At 41.3% G+C, this 23,083-nt stretch overlaps 1 protein-coding gene across 4 annotated transcripts in view; it reads right to left on the bottom strand.

The window, feature by feature from the left end:
- LOC122303981 overlaps positions 1-22,318 on the bottom strand; it is a 41,877-nt gene extending 19,559 nt beyond the window's left edge. For 2 of the 4 annotated variants that reach the window (XM_043115988.1, XM_043115996.1), the window contains exons 1-6: positions 21,830-22,317; positions 21,606-21,690; positions 21,061-21,100; positions 20,684-20,932; positions 17,753-17,852; positions 17,598-17,672 (exon numbers count right to left, since the gene is read on the bottom strand). In XM_043115988.1, the coding sequence (XP_042971922.1) occupies positions 17,598-17,672; positions 17,753-17,852; positions 20,684-20,932; positions 21,061-21,100; positions 21,606-21,690; positions 21,830-21,961 (681 nt within the window). In that variant the 5' untranslated portion in view covers positions 21,962-22,317. Of the gene's footprint in view, positions 1-17,597; positions 17,673-17,752; positions 17,853-20,683; positions 20,933-21,060; positions 21,101-21,605; positions 21,713-21,829 lie in introns of all 4 variants that reach the window. The other 2 variants (XM_043116002.1, XM_043116007.1) reach the window with 2 other exon arrangements.
- Positions 22,319-23,083: the final 765 nt, after the last annotated feature.

Genomic DNA, 23,083 nt, shown 5'->3' with positions numbered 1-23,083 from the left:
CATGGTTTTTTTTTTTTTGATAAATAAATAATTTTATTAATCAAAGAATGGCAACTCCTGAATTACAACTCTAATGCCCCACCTAAGTGGGTGCATTAGAGGCTAGAAAGTCCCGAAGGGCCATACCATTAAAATCAACAACTATGGCCCAACTACAAAGAGTTCTAAAAAATAAAAGTTTAAGCTCCTCTATAGATCTTTCCTGGTCTTCAAACGTCCGTTCATTGCGCTCCCGCCACAAAGTCCACACGATGCAAATCGGAATCATCTTCCACATAGCTTTAATCGGCCGCCTTCCTCTCATGCTTGGCCAACTAGCCAAGCTGCCTCAACCGTTCTTGGCATCACCCATACCATTGCCGAGCGAGCAAACACCTCGTTCCATAAAGTCCTTGCTACCCCACAATGTAACAGAAGGTGATTGACTGACTCTCCTCCACTTTTGCACATACAACACCAGTCTGCAATGATAATCCTTATTTTCCTTAGATTATCTGTGGTAAGAATCTTACCCAACACTGATGTCCAGACGAAAAATGAGGCTTTTGGAGGTGCATTGTGACGCCATATCTTCCTCCACGGGAAAAGAGAAGTAGACTCTGGGGTGAGAACCTTATATAAAGATTTAACCAAGAAAATACATTTTCTTGTTGGCTTCCACCACACGACATCTTCTTGCTGGCTGTCTAGATTTATGGAGTATATAAAGCTGTAAAAATCTGCAATGCTACTCATCTCCCAATCCTGTAGCGCCTTACCGAAATGAATATTCCAAACAATCCGTCCCTCCATCACCTCCATAGCATCTGCCACTGAAATATTCTTTGCACTCGCCAGTTGGAAGAGAGATGGATACACATCTTTTAAGGCCTGACAATCACACCACACATCGCTCCAAAATTTAATCCTGGATCCTGTACCCACCTGAAACTTAACAAAACGGTTAAACACCTCCCAGCCTCTTCTAATGTTTTTCCACAACCCAACTCCATAAGCCCCCCTTACTTCTCTCGTGCTCCACTCTCCCCATAAGCCGCCATACTTTTTTTCTATAATCATTTTCCATAGGGCGTCTGGTTCTCTGGGGTATCTCCATAACCATTTGCCTAATAGTGCCCGATTAAACACCCTTAGGTTTCTAACACCCAAACCTCCCCCCTGGATTGACTTACATACCTGTTTCCACTTGACCAAGTGAAACTTGAATTCATCTCCCAAGCCTCCCCACAGAAACTCTCGTTAAAACTTCTCAATACGGACCGCTACACTTGCTGGAATTAGAAAAAGAGATAAGAAATATGTGGGTAGATTAGATAGTGTGCTTTTTATCAAGGTGATCCTACCGCCTTTAGACAAGTACATTCTTTTCCACCCTGCCAGTCGCCGCTCAATTTTCTCAAACACCATATCCCATATAGAAGTAGCCCTTGAAGCACTCCCCAAAGGCAGTCCCAGATACGTCATAGGAAGAGAAGCAACCTTACAACCTAGCGTTCGTGCCAGTAGGCGGGTGTTTGGAACCGACCCAATTGGCACCAATTCTGATTTATCTATATTCACCTTCAGCCCAGAGACAGCCTCAAAACAGAACAGTACGGCCTTTAGCGCTTGAACCTGTCTATGCTCAGCTTCACACATGATCAGTGTATCATCTGCAAATAATAAGTGGGAAATATCAATGATGCCCCTGCTTGGGGTTCCAATCGGGAAACCTGTAATAACACCATTCACAACCAGTGCCGATATCATCCTGCTTAGCGCCTCCATTACCATGACAAACAACAAAAGAGATAATGGATCCCCTTGTCTCAAACCACGTGAACTCTGGAAAAATCCCACTGAGGTTCCGTTCAATAGTACCGAAAATTTTGCCGAAGAAATACACCAACGAATCCAGGCCCTCCACCGTTCCCCAAAACCACACCTCCTTAATAAGTGTAAAAGGAAATCCCAGTTAACATGATCATATGCCTTCTCCATATCAAGTTTGCACATGATTCCTGTTTTCCTGGCGTTTAGTCGACTGTCGAGGCATTCATTGGCAATTAACACTGCATCTAGGATTTGTCTTCCTTTAACAAAAGCATTTTGGGGTTGAGTAACAATCTTACCCATCACCTCACTTAGTCTATTCGCAAGGACCTTGGATATTATCTTATACACCCCACTCACTAGACTGATAGGCCTAAAATCCTTAATCTCCGTCGCTCCCACCTTCTTAGGTATCAAAGCTAAGAAAGTAGCGTTAAGGCTTTTTTCAAATCTTCCCACCCTGAAAAACTCCTGGAAGACTTTCATTAGATCTTCCTTAATAACACCCCAACAGTCTTGGAAGAAACCCATAGAGAATCCATCCGGTCCTTGTGCCTTGTCCTTAGCCATTTTCCTCACAACTTCATAGATCTCTCTCTCTCTCTTCAAATTCCCTTTCTAAATGTGATGCGTCACTCAAACCAATGGTATTAAAATCCAGCCCATTCAGAGGAGGCCGTCATCCCGCCTGTTCCTTTAGCAGGTTCTCATAATATCCCACAACATGATTGTGGATTTCCTGTTCATCTCTGCACTCCATTCCATCCACCTTCAACATCTCAATGTTGTTATTTTTCCTGTGTGAGTTTGCTATTCTGTGGAAAAAGCCCGTGCACCGATCCCCTTCCCTCAACCATAATGCTCTTGATTTTTGACGCCACGACACCTCCTCTAATAGGATCAACCTTTCAATTTCTGCACCCAGCTCAACCTTTCTATCCTTTTCTGCTTGTGTGAGGTGTTTTACCTCTTGAAGTCTCTCAATTGCCTGAAGTTCCGACCGCTTTGCTTTTTTGGTTTCCCCTACATTGCCAAACGATTCCAAGTTCCAAGTTTGGATATCCTTTTTAAGAGTTTTCAATTTTGCCGCAAAAATGAAACTCGGGGTTCCTTGAAACTGATAGGAGGACCACCATTGTTTAACCCTATCCACGAAACCTTCTGATTTTAGCCACATATTCTCAAATTTAAACGGCCGACGACCCTTCCAAATACCTCCACAGTCTATCATAATTGGCCAATGGTCCGAGCCAATACGAGCTAGCCTCTTCTGCCAAACCTCCGGAAAGTGACTTTCCCATTCCGGTGAAATGAGAAAACGATCCAGTCGGGACCAAGACTGATTATTCGACCAAGTAGCGGTACCCCCAGCTATAGGCAGGTCTACCAAATTCAAGAAAAAAATGCACTCTGAGAAAGCCTCCATTGCTGGTCGTAATCTTCTGCTTCCCGATGCTTCACTTGGGAATCTCACGACATTGAAATCTCCCCCTATACACCAGGGGAGATCCCACACACTGTGAATCCCAGCAAGTTTCTTTCAGAATCTGAATTGGCACCATAAACACCTGCAAAAGCCCAACGATAGTTATCGGCTATACTCTGAAACGAGCATGCCACCGTATAATTACCAATAAATTCCTCCACCCTTTCTAGCACACGTCTGTCCCACAAAACCACAATTCCTCCTGAAGCTACATTAGAGGCCAAATAAGCCCAATCTACATGTACACCACTCCATAAACTTCGCACTATTTCTCTATCCATACATTTCAATTTAGTTTCTTGCAAACACACAATATCCGCTTTCTATTCCCTAATCATATTTCTAATCCGCAGGCGCTTATCCCCCTCATAAAGCCCACGAACGTTCCATGACACAATTTTTGGTTTCATGGAGGAACATTCTGCCCCTTCCCTTTTACCCTACCCCTACTAGCGCTGCCCTCCATGTTCATCGACCAAGTCAATCTTTGGAGTTCCCGATGCTTTTTTGATTTTCCTTTATCCTTTTGTTTGTGCCCTGCTTCAATGGCTGTAAACAACGCCATAAACTGCTCCTCATACCCATCACACTCAAGCCCCACTATTTTTTGAATTTCTTTCACTTTATGATAAACCCAATCTGTTACATTCGGTTGGGGAGGGAGGCAGAAATTTAATGGGGTAGGTTCCTCCAATCTACTTAGCAGAATTTCTTGACTGACTCCATCCAGAGCAATATCATCCAAACCCACCTGTTTTTCTTCATTAGAAAGCACAAAATCACCCTCCACTGAGTAACTACAATCATCGTGCCCCTCTCCTTCCGCTTCCTCAAACTCTGAATCACTGCCTGATTGGATTATGAGCTCCATACCATCTTCCCCATTGTTTCTAGAGGAGATCGGCGTTTTATGGCCATTACACAGAGAGAAAAAGTTTCCTTCACTCATCGGCGTTGAATGGTGTTGAAATGATGTTGGGCTGGGTACGTCTGTAGTCGTCGTGACCTTGCCGGAGTGTCCCCCTGTTCCCGTCGGCAGCTTTTGTGGACTCGCCGGCATCATCTGACTCGACTGCGTGCACAGAACACGAGTTGGTGTCTTGGTGTTGATTGACGGATCAGCGAGTCAGGATATCCGGTTCGAAAGGCTCGGGTTAGGGCCGACAGGACTTAAAATTGGGATGGGTTGGGACGGCCCAGGCCCAGGCCATAGCCAATTAAAAACGTATTCGACGGCCCCGATTCCTCTAAATCTGCCACATGGGCCGGGCCAGGCCCAGGCCCAGGTCCAGACCCACCTCCATTTAATTCAGAAACCCACGGACCCACTCCCTGTCTTTCTTCTCCTAACATCAACTCCTTCCCTTTTATTTCCTTTTTCATCCCGACATAGGCACGTAATTCTTCCACCTCATGGTTTTTAAAGCATTATCATATGTAAAGCCTAATCATTGATAGCCCCTTTTACGAACCCAAGTCATGATGAAACTGATTTTGAGTGCCATGATTTTATGCATATTTTTAGGTTATTTTGTATTGTATATGCATCACAATATGATATGACGTGTCATGATAAGATATGATAAGACAAGGTACGACAAGAAAGCATGCAAATATGATCATGAATGAATGTATGACAGTTAAGATATGGCTAATGTCATGATATGTATGATGCTACCATAAACTAAGGGCATAATGCATTGCCAAGATAGGCACACTAGTAGTGCATTGCACTGTCATTCTCATGTATGAATTCCCAACCCCCGGTAGGGGGCAATCAAGAACGTCAAGATCAATAACCCTAACTCGCAAGGATCAACATTGGGTACTGGCCAAAAAGGAAAGTGAGACAATATAAGGAATTATGCACAGTTCATGTACATGTTTAATTATGCACTAATAATTATGCACATTTTTCAAGGAACCCCTATTTTATATTATGTTTACCATACGATGTATTACTTATTGTCGACTCATTGTTTAATGTTTCAAATGTTATAACCACCCCCAGGTTATGATCAATGTGAGAATAATGTTGCAGGATGGGACTTGACTTAGGAAGATGAGGCAAAGGCCTAGATTTGCCAGATCATTTTTGAGATTTTTTTATTTATGCTTTCATTTATTATAAGTTATTTTGTTAAGCATTAGACTTTGAACTATTTTAATAAGTGCTTCTGCAGACTTTTTTTTTTAAATTTTCATTAAAGGTCTACTTGGAAAATGGCTTTGGAGGTACCATTTTGAGAGTAGTGCATTATGGAGACAAATTGTGGAATTTAAATATGGGAGAATGTGGGGGAGCTGGTGCACAAATGAAGTGTGCAAATTTTCGAAAATTCCGACTCCGACCGAATTCCGTTCCGAAGCCGACTCCGACGGAGTCGGAATTTTCGGAAAACGGAGTCGGAATCGGAGGCACTCCGAAAATGGGGTCAGAGTCGGAGCCCATGTTTACTCCGAAATCCGACTCCGAACTCCGACTTTAAAAAAATTAAAAAACAAAGATTCAAAACAACGTCGTTTTGAATCTTTGTTCCCCCCCCCCCCCCCCCCCCCCCTTAACTTAAACGACGACGTTCCTTGAAATAGGAACGACATCGTTTGGTTCCTAATTTTAAACCTATGCTGCGGCCATCCCTTTCTTCTTCATTTCGTCTATCCCCAATCCCCTGCTCAGCGACTCAGCCGCCGGCCGCCCCTTTCTTCTTCTCCATTCTTCTTCATTTCGTCTTCCAATTCCTAATTTCCCTTCATTTGTTCTTCGTGATGCCTTCGAAAGAATCAAATCTGTGCCGCTACCACTGCCCACGGCGCCATCTTCACAGAATCACTGTGCCGCTGCCCACGCCCCACGGCGCCACGCCTCACTCGAGTCACTCCTCAGTACAAAATACCAGTAAGCATATTTGATAGTGAAGATAGATTGGCTTGAAGATGAACTATAGATGGGAAGTTCTTGGTTAAGAGTGCTTACGGGTGGTTTGGCTTTTAATCTTATTTGCATTGCCATGAATTAGCCAATAGATTGCTTGTAAATCTTGCCTGTTGTATTTGGCCAGTGGTAGCACTTAGACTTGTACTTACCTTGGTAGTGGGAGAGAGTGTTTGGCAAACTTGGAATTAATCATCATACAGCCATCACGACTGACAAGGACAATCGTTATGATCAGCTCTAGTTCCTTATCCATCTATCTATCTATCATTTGATTACTTAATTTTGGGATATAGCCGTTACATTTTAAAATTGCTGTAATCTTGTCAATGATTTGTATAGGCTCTGCGGATTAGGCTTCAACAATGATTTTCTCTTTTTTTTCCCTCCCATTTTTCTGCAGTTGGTTGCTGGGTTGTGACTTGTGAGGCATGAGTTTGTAACTTCTGTAAGTTTGATATTGGAGGCACTGTTGTGATGGTCTTCACACAACTGCACAAGCACGCATGCACATACAAAAATACGCATGAGGCCAAGCCACGCTGGGCCCAATTTTTTTAAAATTACATCCCCTTTGCATTAGATCAATATTTTGTTCATCCTATTGTTAGATCATTCTCCCCGTTTACAGATCACACCAAATTTCTTATCAATTGGTTCCCGGGTTCAGTGTATTATAAAAAATCGAACAACTTATAGATGATATGGTTCATAATCTCTAAGCATCTTGTATAATGAACGTGATTGGTACCAAAAATGATGACGATATACTAGCTAAATGAGTGATCCTACAACGAGTGGTGGAGTTATTGTTGGCTTGGTGTGCTAAGCCGGCAAGTAGCTTTAGTATAGAGGTACGCAGGATAGCTCATCTGTGCTTAATGTGGAGTAGTTGTTAGCAATATAAATGTAATGCTCGCAACTTTGTTGGAGCTAAATATGCTCAAATTTCTGTATGATTGGACAACTACCCACAACAACATTCCCTTTTCTTCTTTTGTAGATCTTCTGAATATTCATTCTCTTTCATTTCCTTCATAGGTGTTATCCTTCTTATACTCTCAATGTATTTGGGTTGTGCTGCTACCGTTCTATAATAAAATTTGGTATCTTTGCTTAAAAAAAGTGATCTTTGAGCATTAAGTATCCCCCTGAGACGTCACTGATAAATAAATGGAATTTAGTTGTCAATTTCAAGTTGCTTTACAGTAGCATACCACGTGCTGTATACATTTTAACAGAAGAACGTATTGCTTCAAAAGATCAATATCAGTAAAAGTTAGTAAGGCATGCAAATACATTAAATGAACTGTCATACATGTTCTGAAATCGGAAAAAGTTTGGCTCTTACTATCAAAAGTGAACCTTATACATTTTGAACCCCATGCAATAACTCAAGTTGTAACCATCTAAGAGCCCAGATTAAGTTCCCATATATTGGCTTGAAACGCTAATAGTCCAGATCATGATAGTTTTATTTGAATTTCTAATTAACATAGGAATTTAAACAAACTATTGATAAGTACGGATATGATATAATCTTTGAGTTTAACTCTGAAAAGTACTTGAACTTCTAAGTTATAGTTGATTGAGATTTGAGACCTCTTGCAACCTCCACAAAATCGACTGAGTGCTTTAGATCTATTGTATGCTTGTGCCTTCAAGTTTTTTATTTTTCTATTTATATTAACTATTTATTTTATTTTATTTTTGATAGATATGGAGGCTTCACCTAGTGGAAGGTCAGAAGGGAATCCAAGCCCCACAATCCTGTCACTGACACCGAGATCTAGACCCACTTCTAGAGCAGCTACTTCTTGTGCAAGTAGCCAATTCCCAATGCCAGTAGACATAGAAGATGAGGATGAGTTTAATGAGGATGAGAAGATGGGTATTGGGGATCTACCACCTCCATCTACAACTCCATCTCAACCACGAAATACTAGAAAAAGGTCTTGGACATGGGAGCATTTTACCAGGATTCCTGGTAATCCTGAGAACCCACAGGCGAGATGCCACCACTGTGGGCATCTCTGTAAATGTCATTCAAAGAAGCAAGGCACCGCTGTCTTAATAGCCCATCTTGGAGGTTGCCAGCGATATAAAATGTCGAAGGGAGAGGCAGCCACTGATCAAACCAAGCTCAGTTACGAAGCTTCTACGGCCACTGATGGTACACAGATTAAGAAAATGGTCATCGCTCAATACAGTGAGAAATTGGTGAGGGATATGCTTGCAGAGATGATAATTGAAGATGAGATGCCTTTTACCACAGTCGATAAAAGAGGCTTCCGAAAGTTTGTTAAGACTATTGAGCCACGATTTCCATTGCCATCACGGTATACGGTGATGCGGGATTGTATGAAGAAGCATGCAAAAGAGAAGGAGGAGATGAAGAAGATGTTCACTACCACTAGCCAGAGAGTGTCATTTACGACTGACACATGGACTTTCATACAGAACATTTCCTACATGTGTATCACAGCTCACTACATTGATAGTGAATGGAATTTGAGAAAACGGATTATTGGGTTCAAAGAAATTATTGATCATAAGGGAGCATCAATTGGGACACTGATGGATGATTGTTTAAAGGATTGGGGAATTCAAAAGGTTTTATGTATTGCAGTTGACAATGCCAGTGCCAATGACACCGCAATTGAATGGTTCAAGAGGAATACGAGTATGAAAGCTGATGTCATCCGCAACCACAAATTTATTCATGTTCGATGTTGTGCTCATATCCTCAACCTGATTGTCAGTGAGAGGTTAAAAGAGGTTGATGATTCCATTACCAAAGTCCGCAACATTGTGCGGTATGTGAGAGCTTCCCCTCAAAGGCTGTCAAAGTTCAAGGCAATAGCAAGCCAGCTTGGAATTTCATATTCTAAGACATTGTGTTTGGATGTTCCGACTTGATAGAACTCAACATACCTTATGTTGGATGTGGCACAAAAGTACCAAAGTGCATTCGAGCGGATGGAGGTCGAGGATGGGGCACTTAAGTATGCTTTGCTGGAGCCTGCAGGAAAGGGGCTTGGTGCGCCAGACACACATGATTGGACTAATGTAGGGCACTTTGTGAGATTTTTTTTTTAGAGAAGTAATAATTGTATTAATCAAAGAATAGGCAAAAAGTCACGTTCAGTACAAAGAATGTCCTAAACTACATAGGAACAGTAGAGATAAGGAAATCATGTAAATTTTGGCCATTAAAGCTAACAGCAACAGCCCAAGTACAAAGAGTTCTAAAAAAGAAAACTTTCAGCTCTTCCATTGATCTCTCTTTATCCTCAAAAGTCCGTTCATTGCGCTCCTGCCACACGCACCACATAATGCATATCGGAATCATCTTCCAAATTGCCTTGATCTGGTTGTTGCCTCTCAGACCTGTCCAGCTAGCAAGTACCGCCACTACTGTTTCCGGCATAACCCAACCCAAGTCTAATCGACAGAAAACCTCATTCCACAACCCTCGAGCAACCTCACAATGTAATAACAGGTGGTCTACGGATTCACCCCCCTTCCTACACATACAACACCAATCCATGATGATCACCCTTCGTTTTCTCAAATTATCCGTCGTGAGGATCTTACCCATAGAAGCGGTCCACACAAAAAAAACCGCTTTGAGAGGCACCTTGTGTTTCCACAACCTTTTCCAAGGAAAATGAGATGGTTGCTCTTGTGCTAGAGCCTTGTAAAAAGTGCGAACCGAGAATAGACCTTTTATTGATGGTACCCACCACATCGAGTCTAGGAGCTGGTTGCTTGGTTTGGTTGAATAAAGAAGGCTGAAAAAGGCTTCAAAAATGTCCATTTCCCAATCTTGTGCCGCCCTGTTGAAGTTGATGTTCCACTGGATTTGTTCTCCCATTACCACCATAACTTTCGCGACTGATGTTTCTTTATCACTTGCAACCGAAAACAATGTTGGGAATAAGTCCTTAAAAGCACAGTTACCACACCAGATGTCATACCAGAATTTGATCCTGTGCCCCTGTCCTAAACGAAGCCTCGTATACTAAGAGAAAAACTCCCATCCATGTCTGATGTGTTTCCACAGACTCACACCATGCGCCTCTCGCACTTCCTTAGTACTCCACCCACCCCATGAATCTCCATACTTGCTTTCAATCACCAACTTCCATAGGGCTTCTGGTTCTCTATGATATCTCCATAGCCACTTTCCAAGCAACGCCCGATTAAAGGTTCTCAGCTTTCTAATGCCCAATCCCCCATTCGAAATAGGCCTACACACCTGTTCCCATCTGACTAGATGAAACTTAAACTCCTCTCCTATACCACCCCACAAGAAATCTCGTTGTAGTTTCTCAATACGAAATGCCACCCTTGCTGGAATCGGAAATAGGGATAGAAAGTATGTCGGTATGTTAGAAAGAGTACTCTTAATAAGCGTAATCCTACCCCCTTTTGAAAGGTACATTCTCTTCCAACCCGCTAAACGTCGCTCAACTTTCTCAATCACTGTGTCCCAAAGCGCAACTGTTTTCGAGGGGGCCCCCAAAGGTAGGCCTAGATACGTCATAGGGAGTGTAGTAGTCTTACACCCTAGAGTATTAGCCAACTGTCTAAAACGCTGAACGCCACCAATAGGCACCATCTCTGATTTGTCCAGATTCACTTTCAAACCTGAAACTACCTCAAAACAGAGAAGTAGAGCCTTCAAAACTCGAACTTGGGGTTGATTTGCCTCGCAAAAAATGAGGGTATCATCTGCAAACAACAAGTGGGAAATATTAATACCCCCTCCCGGGGGTCCAGTCGAAAAGCCAGTCATATGCCCATTTGCAACCAGAACTGAGAACATTCTGCTCAAAGCCTCCATCACGATGACAAAGAGTAATGGGGACAATGGATCTCCTTGTCTTAGACCTCTTGTGCTATTGAAAAATCCAGTTGGGCTTCCGTTTATTAGTACTGAGAATTTCACCGTCGAAATACACCATCGGATCCAAGATCGCCACCTCTCCCCAAAACCACACTTCCCCAAGATGTCAATAAGAAAATCCCAATTAACATGATCGTATGCTTTTTCCATGTCTAACTTGCATATAATCCCAGGATAACCCGCTTTCATTCTACCATCCCGACATTCATTAGCTATGAGCACTGCGTCTAAAATCTGTCTATCCTTTACAAAAGCATTTTGAGGCTTTGAGATTATCTTTCCCACTACCTCACTAAGGCGATTTGCAAGAACCTTGGACAGAATCTTGTATACCCCATTAACTAAGCTAATGGGGCAAAACTCCTTTATGTTCTCTGCTCCCACCCTTTTTGGTATCAAGGCTAGAAAAGACGCATTTAAGCTTTTTTCAAACTTTCCAAACGAATGAAACTCATGAAAAACCTTCATAAGGTCATTCTTTAAAACCTCCCAGCAAGTTTGGAAGAATCCCATAGAGAAACCATCAGGACCCAAAGCCTTATCTTTAGCCATTTTCCTTACCACTTCTAGCACCTCCTCCTCTTCAAACGAACTCTCCAGACGATTGGCTTCCAACATCCCCATGGAATCAAAAGCCAACCCTTCTAGCTTAGGCCTCCACCCCTCCCGCTCAGTGAGGAGCTGTTCAAAAAAACTAACCACATGATTATTGATCACTTGTACATCCTTACAGTCTGCCCCATCGATCTTCAGCATCTCAATGTTGTTGGATCTCCTGTGGGAATTAGCTACCCTGTGAAAAAACTTTGTACTACGATCACCTTCCTTCAACCATAACGCTCTTGACTTCTGCCTCCAAGAAATCTCTTCTAGTAGGATGATCCTCTCAAGCTCTGTGACCAGTGCTAGCTTTTGGGCTAATTCCTCCGGATTCAAAAGCCTTGCCTCTTGTACCCTTTCTAACTCGTTTATCTCCCTTTGCTTGGTTTTCTTGAATTCCCCAATATTACCAAAGGTCTGCATGTTCCAAAGCTTCAGATCTTGTTTTAGAGCCTTTAGTTTTCCAGCAAAAATGAAACTTGGCGTTCCCTGTATCTGGTATGAAGACCACCACTGTCCGACCCTATCCACAAAACCTTCTGATTTCAACCACATATTCTCAAACTTAAAATGCTGACGCCTTCTTTGAATCCCGCCACAATCCAACATAATGGGCCAATGGTCCGAACACAAACGAGGCAATTTCTTTTGCCACACTTCTGGATAATGAGTTTCCCATTCTGGGGATATTAAGAATCGATCTAATCTGGACCACGAATGATTATTAGCCCATGTATATATTCCCCCTGCCATTGGAAGATCCACTAGGTTCAACTCGAAAATGCATTCCGAGAAATCGGACATTGCAGGGCACATTCTTCTGTTTCCAGAACACTCGTTTGTGAATCTTGTTACATTAAAATCACCACCAATGCACCAAGGGAGATTCCACCAGCTATGTAGGCCAGCTATTTCATCCCACAGTAATCTTCGGTCTCTATCTGTGTTAGGGCCGTATACACCTACAAAAGCCCACGTATATCCATCGAGCACACTCCTAAAAGAGCATGCTACTGTAAACTGCCCGATAGACTCCTCTAGTTTCTCTACCACCCGCTGGTCCCACATCACCAACACCCCTCCCGAAGCCCCATTAGCTGCCAAATATACCCAATTGACATGCATACAGCTCCATATACTTCGTATAATTTTTGTAGTGACTGTTTTCAGCTTCGTCTCCTGTAAACAAACAATGTCCGCCTTCCACCCGCGTAATAAGTTTCTTACTTGAAGACGCTTATTAGCATCGTTGAGTCCGCGGACATTCCATGAAAGAATTTTTTATTTCATTTATTAGAGGACGCTAGCCCCTTCCCCTTAGTCCGATCCCTACTTGAGCTACCTTCAGAATTCATGGACCATGTAAGCCTATTAAGCTCGCGCTGTTTCTTGGACCCAATCTTCCTTTGTTGTTGGTGACCCGCTTCAATAGCGGTAAGTAATGCCATGAATTGCTCCTCATAACCTTCACACTTTAGTCTCACCATATCCTTAATATCATTCACTGCTTGGAACACCCAATCTGATACACTGGAAGAATCTGGGTACATAAACTTCAGAGGTATTGGGTTCTGCACCCTAAACTCCTTTTGCCCCTCCATGTTCCCTTCTCCAATCACTAAATCAGTATCCCCTCCATGCTCATTAAACCCCTGTAGAAGTCTGTGTGAACTCTCTTCATCTGATAAAAATAGCTCACTGGCCGAATCCTCTCCTCCTTCATCACTGTTTTCCACCACCACTATCTCTCTGTTCAACCCGGCGGGACCACCATCTTCTTCCCCTTGTCCCTTCCACAGGTTCTGTGCATTCTCCAGAGGGAAACAAACACTCGGTGGTAAAGGAGATTCCTCCAGGGGGTCTGTCGGAGTCATCTCTTCCAAGGGATTCTGCTCCAGAAGCTTTATGTTGGTGGGAATACCACCTTCGGCGTCGTCTGTTGGTGGGGAAAGCACCGTCAGCATGGTCTGGGTCTCTTTCGTCTGTGTCGGGCTCAACAGATCATGATTTTGCCCATCGTTGAGGAGAACGGCGTGTTCTGTTGGAGGAAGGACCACCGTCGGCGCCGTCTGTTGGTCGGACGGCAAGGTCTGTTGCCGTTGCGACGTCGCCTCAGGCGGAAGAGAACCCCCCTCTGCTCCAGACCCTTGACCCGACTCCAGTCTCCTTACCTGTGCCTTCCATTCCTGACGGGCCGGGTATTTTGGATAGAAACTGGGCCTAGGTCCAGCCCAAAACGAGGGCCTGCCTATTCCTTTCCCAGCCCATCCCGATCCCCTTCCTTCCCTTTTTGAATTATTACGGGCCATGGGCTTGCCCAGCCCAAAACCAGCGCCCGTATCCCCAGCCCATCCCGGTCCCCTTTCTCCCCTAAAACTCACCGTTTCGTCCCTTACCTTAAATGACTCGACCACCTTCCTCACAATAGACACCTCCCCCTGCAGTTTCCTCAATTGAGCCTGCAAATCACGTACCAGTGTCAGCGTCTCCCTCACGTCTCCTCCTCCCCCTGCAGCACCCACGCTGAAACCAGATGGCTCCGCATGCATCCCTTCCGTCGTCAGAGCTTCCTTGTAAGACTTCCCCCTATCTCCCCCTGTGACTATGTCTCTTGCCACCTAGAGACTCTCCCTCAGTGCCTCCCGCAGTCTACACCAACCACGGCCTCCCTCCTCTTCAGGGATAAAGATCGCACTGTTTCGTCCCCCTTCGCCGTAAACAGCCACCTTAACAAAATGGCCACGACTGTTCGAACACCTCTGAACAATAAAGCTCCGATACCCTTCCCTCCTTGATAAATAGAAATCTTTTCTTTTATCTATCGCACACCCCTCCAAAGCACCTGCTAACCATTGCGCAGTTCCAAGACCGAGCAACAGCTCCTGCTTAAACCTCCTTCCTCTCTCTGTAACGCGTATCAAACCACCCTCACGCACAATAGAAAATAACTTGGTATCAATCATGAACTCTTTAAAGTAACCCATCACTAAACTCATCTACGTAAAAAACTAGCGTAAAATCATCCTCGACGGCGAGAATGAAGAAAATATCGCACTTGTACGGAGAGCTTTTTTGAATTAGGAAACTATTTTTTTTTGGAGTTGTGAGATTTTTACAAGTTTTTTATGATATGACTATGCGGATATCTGGATCCGCATATACAACTGCAAACTTATTCTTCAGCGAGCTCTCAGAGCTTCACTACCACTTGCAAGAAGGTTGTACGGGTTTATGTGGATTATTATCTGGTATGGCTATGAGGATGCAGGCCAAATATGATAAATATTGGGGGGATGTTGAGAAAATAAATAGATTACTTTTTGTGGCTGTGATCCTTGACCCCCGATATAAGTTGGCCTTGATAGAATTTTGGGCAAATTCCACAATGGGGGCAGTGAAGGCTGCACGGTTTATTACAACGCTTAAAAGGGATCTTGATGACTTATATTCTCATTACAACAATAGTGGTCAGCCTTCATCCGCAGCGGGCACCTAACACTCGAGGCCGACACCTCTATTCGATGACCGTAGCTCAGATGACTCATTAAATCCACCTCGTCGAGGTTATAATATTGTGAATCAGTATCATCAACTCGTTGCAACGAGAAATATTATGCAGTGTACTTCTGAGATTGAACGGTATTTTATGGAAGAAGTCGAGGCACCTAGCGAGTCATTTCAGCTTTTAACTTGGTGGAAGGTTAATTCCACCAAGTATCAGATCCTTTCTCGTATTGCCCGAGATGTGATAGCCATTCCAATCACTACGGTTGCCTCTGAGTCAGCATTTAGCACTGGAGGTCGAGTATTGAATTCTTACCGAAGTTCATTGTCACCGTCAACTGTGGAGGCCCTCGTTTGCACACAGAATTGGTTGAGTGATACGCCCATTGGACTAGATACCATTGGCTTTGATGTTGATAGCTATAAGCTTGAATCAGGTAACTTTGTTTGAGTATTTCAATTGATTTATTTAATTCTTTTTATGATTTCATAAATCTATTAACCTTATACTTTTTATGATTTCATAGATATAATTATGAACCCTAGCATACTTGCCGATGACTGATACTTGGAGTGTGGCTAAGTTGATAAACTCTCAATTAAAAAATATTGGTGAGAAATGATAATCATTTTTTTCTGAATCATTTTTTTTCTCTTTATTGATTGTGACTTTTTATTTTAATTTCAGGTATCACCAACGACAAACCACGATGTATTGAAAGATGTTTTGGAGCACCTCTGTATTGGAAGATGTTTTTATTTTGGTATTGGAAGATGTTCGGAATAGCATTTAAACTATTATCAATGTTTTGGACAATTGTATAAGAGTTTCTTATTGATGTAATATGTATTATATATATATCATTTTTTTTTAAAAAAAAAAAAAAAAAAACTCGGAATTGGAATCGGGCGGAGGTCGGAGCCCGATTCCGATCAGAAGCCATCGGAACTCCGATCGGAGTCGGAGTCGGAGTGAACTTCCGGTTCCGACTCCAGTCGAAGTCAGAGGTCGGAATTGGCGATTCCGACTCCGTCGGAGTCGGAGCCCAGGCCTAGGGGTGTATGGGGTGGGCTTGTGGAAGTCCATCTGGTTAGTATTGGGGGACTTTGTTAAAAACATAAATTTTAAAACAGGGGATGGGGCAAATATTTACTTTTGGCATGATACTTGGTGCGGGGATTCAGCTCTTAAGTACATTTATCCTAATTTATTTAGGATTGCTAGAGATAAAGGGGCTGCAGTGGCTAAGTCTTATAAGATTTCTAATAACATGCTTCAGTGGAATGTGGATTTCAACAGAGACGAGGAGGATTGGGAAGTGGGTGAGATTTCTGATTTTTTGGGAAGATTATATGATATGAATTTTTTTTTTTTTTGGGGCGGGGGTAAGGTAATATGATATGAAAATTGATCAGAATAGAGAGGACAGCCTGCTGTGGTTGCAAACAAATAACTCCAGATTTACCGTAAAATCTTTTTATAAGGCACTAATTAGTCAAGGAGTTGAAGACTATCCCTGGAAACGTATTTGGAGGGCAAAGGTGCCTAGTAAGGTTGTTTTTTTTCCGTTGGTTGGTGTCTATTGGGAAAATATTAACCACGGATAATTTGAGGAAGAGAGGTTTTGTTGTGGTTGATTGGTGTTTTATGTGTAAAAGGATGCTGAATCTGTTAACCATCTTTTTCTTCAATGCGAGGTGGCGACAATTTTGTGGAATGAGATTTTAGTAAGGGTAGGCATTGCTTGGGTGATGCCTATGCATGTGGTGGATTTTTTGGCTTGCTGGCAAGGTTCAGTGGGATGTAAAGGCAGTGCAGCAGTGTGGAGGATGATTTCCTTATGCTTGTTTTGGTGCTTATGGCTTGAAAGAAATGGGAGGTGTTTTGAAAATTGTGAACGTTCTATGGGGGAGTTTAGGGATTTTTTCTTTTAACACTTTTAAGTTTTTGGGTGAAGAATCTTGTAAGGGATGGGAACATTTTTCATGTTTTATTTTAGTACTGTTTTTTCTTTAGCTTGTATTTAGGTGTATTCACTTGTATACATCCTATGTACTTGGGCTCTGCCTTTTTACTTGGTATAAAATCCCTTATTAACTATCAAGAGAAAAAAATCAGTATTTTAATGAGGGATGATTTTGATTTATTTAAATTTATGGAATCTTTTATATCAGGCTTCTAAGTAATGTTTTTAAAGGTTAGTTGCATTTAGGGTCCCATGGATTTCTCAAAAAGATATTATTCTTAACCCTAGGGGGAGGGATATTCCACTCCTGGTGTTACTAAGACATCTGGATATAGATCATACAACAAAAAAGCCTCCCAATAATGTGAACTGAAGCTTTACCTCACCAGAAGAAGCCATGAAGGTCATCAAACAAGAAATCGATCCTTTATGACCTGCAGTGTACCTTCGCACGAGCTGCAAGAAACTAGTATTACCACAAAACAAATGAAACACTGGTACTAAAAATGACAAAATGACAACTAACAACCACCAACCTTCCACGTAATCATTGAAAGAACTCTTATGATACCATCAGATCCACCAAAAGCAACTAGAGGGCCATCACCACCAGCTGATCTAGAAAGGAACTCCATGCTACATCAATCCAGAAAAACAAAAAAATAAATAAATAAATAAATTATGCATATAAAAATGATTCTCAGTTTTAATTAGTTTCTTCACATGTATTTCTATGGTTTAATTCAACATCTCCATTTCAAAGCAGACTCTTTCATGTCACTATCACATGGAACCAACATTCAGAAACTACTCCAAGGTGTCCAAAATCCAGTTGACAAAAAGGTGCCACGGCATGACACAGCCAAGATGTGGCATATGAAGGTAGTTTTGGCACAATGTGCTATAACTAACATATGCATGTAATATTCCAAAGATTTCTTAAGAGTATATTTGAATTTTGCATGTTAAATTTGTTATACCTCAGAATTTTAAAACTCTAATTTTGTATAATAAGTTTAACTTTTATTGATAGAATTATTATTCAATTGCTGATTGGTTTGAGTACTGGTTGACCTCATAAATTGTTGTTTTTCATGGTCAGCAATTATAAAAACTTGCCAAAATAGGTTCAAGACAGATTAGGTTTCCTAATCTGTAACAGAATCTACCTTTTATCATAAAACCCTAAGAGCCTTAAATCAAGGCTGCCAACTTTTACTATTACTCTAGGAAGCTACTTCAAATGGAAATCGGTGACGGAAGTTCTTAGAAAAGCCTAAAGACCAGCCCCCCAAATTCCCTATAGACTGAAAAAATTTGCCTTGATAAAATTAAAGATCTTCAAGAAGTCTAGGAATACTGCCCCTCTTGTAAGCCACAAGGGTTTGCCCAAATCATTATAAACAAGGTAAAGCTGCAAGAAAATATCCAACCCTCTTTCCCAAGTGGGTCGCCCCTCTCTCAGTCCCATTTCCTCTATTATTCATCAACAATTCAAAAAAGTGTAGGAAATCATCCTCCAAACCAGCTACAACTAGGTATTAGCCCTCAAGATTCAACCCTTTTCTCCTTGTATATGTCAAATTAGGGATTCAAGATTCTCTGTTGTCCAGATTAGAACTCTTAAATCTGGAGCCCTAACCTGCAGTCCCTTTCTCCCTGCCACCATTACCAGGTAAGGAGATACAAGGCTTTTCTTCACTTATGGATCAATGTTATCCCTGGCATCTTTCAACTGTAAAAACAGTACATCAATCCTGTGTTTTTCACTGTTTTAACACCTTGGCAGCACCACTTCTCAAACCCTAAAGTATTCAGAGGCCCTAAAGTATTCAGAGGTTTCAACACCTTTTGCAACCTTTAAATCAAATCCAGTGCAAGTTTCTCAAGTGTTCCCCCTAGAACTTGAAACTTTCCATCTTTTACCAATCGAATGAGTTCCCAATTGTTTCTAAATATATACACACAGAATCCTAAAGCAGGAAGGCACGAGAAATAATCTTTTTGATCAAGGAAACTCAAGGGACAGATTCTGTCACTTGATTCTCCAGAGAAGGCACAGCTGAAAGTTTCAAGGTAATGAATTCCCTAGGCATTTATATGATCCATAATGTTTCTTTTAGTGTTTATATGTCAAGCTAAGAATTAGAACAAGAGTTTACTTATCAAAAAAAAAAAATTAGAACAAGAGTACAGGACATTAGAGACCAATATGAGAACTTATTCATGCTGCCCAAGAATGAACGGAATTGGTTTCCTTGTATTTTAATTCAAGATTTTATATGCTGGCATGATCACATAATAAGGAATAAAACTCAAGTTTGATGCATCTCTTAAGTAGCATAATATGTCATATCACATATGTGGAGTTTAGGGTGACATTGGCCACTGCAGGAATTTCTGCAACACCTGACCATCAAAAGAGATTGCTGTTGGACTCATTTTAGGGCATTCTTATGAAGTTCAGACCTTAGTTTTAACTCCATTGAGTCATCCTTGCAGGGACTCGTATCTCCTCAATATTGAAGACAAATGTAACACCCGAAGAAAGGCCCAAGCCACATCTGGACCATGCTCCAACAGGATCAGTCAATGGTACAATTGGAGTCCATTGGAATCATTATAAAAAGCAAGAATTTCTCCTTCCCAAGCAATGTGGGATCCAACTCACCACCAATACTCACTCAACATAGGGTAATACACTAAACCTTGGACTTATAGGAGGCAAACCCCGATAACATACTGCTGGTTGCACAGCCACACACACACACACTAACACTTCTTTTTATAAGTTACACACTAACACTTAATCTCCAACATGATGTTGAGAATGATCCTATAAGCCAAGGAAGCTAGACTCAAAGTCATTATTCAGGGAATGCTTTTAATAAGTGCTAGAAGCCCATTAAAGACTTCATGTCAATTTATATTCTGCACTAAAGACAGTTTATTTTTAAACTTCTATGGATTCTCACGATTTCGTATGTTGGCCAAGTTTTTATATTGGATTGCTTGAGCATTTGACTTATAGAATTTTGAATGTTGGTGCTATGGCATGAATGATACAAAGCACTCTTATCATTAGCAAGATGAGGGCGTTACAATTGGTGAAAACCTGATGGCAGTCAAGCATCTACTAATAGAAAAGGAAAAAACATCCAAAGCATGTCTCTAAGAAATGATTGAATGGGAAGGGCGGCAATTTCACAAATCATGAGTAGCAGCTAGTCAGTGTTTCTAGCTAATAATGAACAACAAAAGGATGATTGAATCCAAAACAAATGAGTTACAAGTAGTGCCCCTTACATATTGGATTTAACAAAAAGGAATGTGAATTTTGTCTTTAATTATCTTATATAGGCAAATGAATTACTCCATAGATTCGATAGATTTCAACTAAAAAATTATTAATGTTACTACTTTCAAAGACAAAATTCAAATGTGATCAGATAAAATGATGAACTTGCCACAGAAGTGACTTGTTTTCCAGATCTTGCTTTGGTACATCTCGTCCGCGCATTGTCACCAAGTCCAAGAATATGGCTTTATTCTCACAACAAATTACAAGAAAATGTCTTCCTTTTGTTGATGGAGCTGGAGAACTAAAAGATGAGGTGACCTGATTGACAGCTGATGGAGCCTCGGCAGCAGCGGAACGATTACGCCAAAGTTGCCAAAAGCGTACATCGTCATCATAAAAATTCACCTGCTTAACACTTAAAAAACCATGTTCCCAAAGGTTGATTCTTATTTAGAAAAAAAGAACCACTTTATTCATGTTTTAGTCAAAAGAACCACAATAGCTAGAACAAGATAGACATAAGCAGATGCAGAAGTTCATTACCTTCCCCCCCGCATAGCTTCTGTGGGTTTTCCTTTAGGCTCTACGAACCAAATACGAGAGATAAATATTAAAGAGATATCAGTATTATTATCATCATACAACGAAGATAATTACACAGATATAATCAGTCGATCATCATTAATTTATTAAAACATATTTCTACAAATTAACACAGTATGAAACTTCTTTCGATTGTATAAAAGGTGGAATACTCTGAACACATTCGATTTACCTAAGTAAGTTAAATATAAATTTAGAAACACCAGTAAGGGTGCAACCTAGTGGTTAAAGGGCAGGCTTGAGATGAGTTGTAAAATCAGACATCTTGGTTATATTCCGTACTAGGAGCATTCCTGAATTACCCAATACACGGTTCTGGTAATGGTTGAAGAACTCATTACGAGCCACTTGAGCTCTCTATCAATGAGATCAAACTCTATATTCACTCCAAGGTAAAGAGAAACAGTAGCAGATTATTCTAGAGTAGGAGATCTATTCAATAAGCCATAAATAAATTCCTGATACGAGGTGAAAGATTGCAACACCTGATTCCCCCTCAGCAAGTTTCTCCAGCTTGGCACCGACCAAACGGCGCTCGTCAACACCGCCAGCTTTCAGCTCGTAAATCACCTGTGAACTTAAACAGTACAAACTAAATGACACCAAATATCATTTGACGTATATGTTATATGTTATAAGCAAAATCAAACAGAACGAGGGCAGGGAAGAAATTACAGAAAACAAAATGCCAAATGAACAAAACAACCACCTGGCGATGTTCCCAATTCCAAACAGAGACGTGATCTGATGCATCAGCCGTTACTAGCCATGGATGTGTTGGATGCAACTGAATCTTTATGATTTTATCGTTGGTCGGCCGGAACGCTCTCAAACGCAGCATTTTTCCTTTTTATTTCGATATTTATTTTTTTGGGTGGATCTGAAAGATATTCGCGAGCAGCAAAGCGCCCAATCAGACTCAGATCAGCAGATCCCAGTGGAAATTGAGAACGTCTGGAAACTTGGTTGGCTATCCGAATTTGATAAAGGCGCGTTAAATTTCAGATAAGCACGCAGTAGAAAAGGGAAGAGAGAAACGGAACGAATCCTTTGCTGGGTTCATTTCCTCCCCTGATTTAGGAGGTTTCTTTCTCTCTTCTAAACGCAGCGTGAATTATGCCCCGGCCACCTGGGAACTTCCATTCAAGCCGAAAAACTTTGTTCTTTTTTATTTTTTTTCCCTTACAGGAAGTTTAGCAAATGAGAATGTCCTTAATAGTAATAATATGATTAGTAAACAGTAATAAAATATTTTAAAATAAATATTTATTAAGTTTTAAAAAACGAGAAAAAAAATAGAATAAAAAATAAGAGTCCCCTCTATGAGTCTCCTAGTTGCTAGGAGATCTCTGAGGAAAAGTTCAAGTTCACTTTTGTTAGCGTTTTTGAGTGAGTGGTGCCATGGAAGAGATTAATCAGAGAAGGAAACAAATGCATTTATCTAAAGAGAAGGAAGTGGTTCTAGACTTCCCTTCAGGGGAGAATGAGGACGTAAAGAGAAAGGGTTAAAGGAGTCTCATTGGGAAAATCTACTTGGACCGTGTAGTAGGGAAAGAGATTGTTGGTAATGTTATGAGGAAAATATGGAGGATCAACAGGCGGGCAGAGTTTCAGAAAATAGCGAAACACTTTTATGATGACCTTTGTCACTCATGCTGATAAAGAGAGAATCCTTGAAGGAAGGTCGTGGCTTTTCTATAATGGCTTGTTTGCATTACGATTGTATGATAGTGTTATGCAACATTCACAGATCATATTTGAGTCTGAGGTCTTTTGGGTTCAGATTCACAACTTACCGTTAGGTCAGATGACGAGGGACTATGGAATGCTCATTGGGGCATCAGTGAGAAGAGTACTCGATGTAGATACGGCGGAGGATGGAATAGGGTGGGGAAAATTCTTAAGGGTTAAGATTGAATTATCTTTACAAAAGCCTATTGCTTGTGACCATTTTGTTAATTCT

Source organism: Carya illinoinensis, chromosome 1 (assembly GCF_018687715.1).
Source record: "Carya illinoinensis cultivar Pawnee chromosome 1, C.illinoinensisPawnee_v1, whole genome shotgun sequence".
Lineage (NCBI taxonomy): Eukaryota > Viridiplantae > Streptophyta > Magnoliopsida > Fagales > Juglandaceae > Carya > Carya illinoinensis.
Note: the sequence above shows the minus strand (reverse complement) of the source record. Positions and strands in the feature narration are given on the sequence as shown.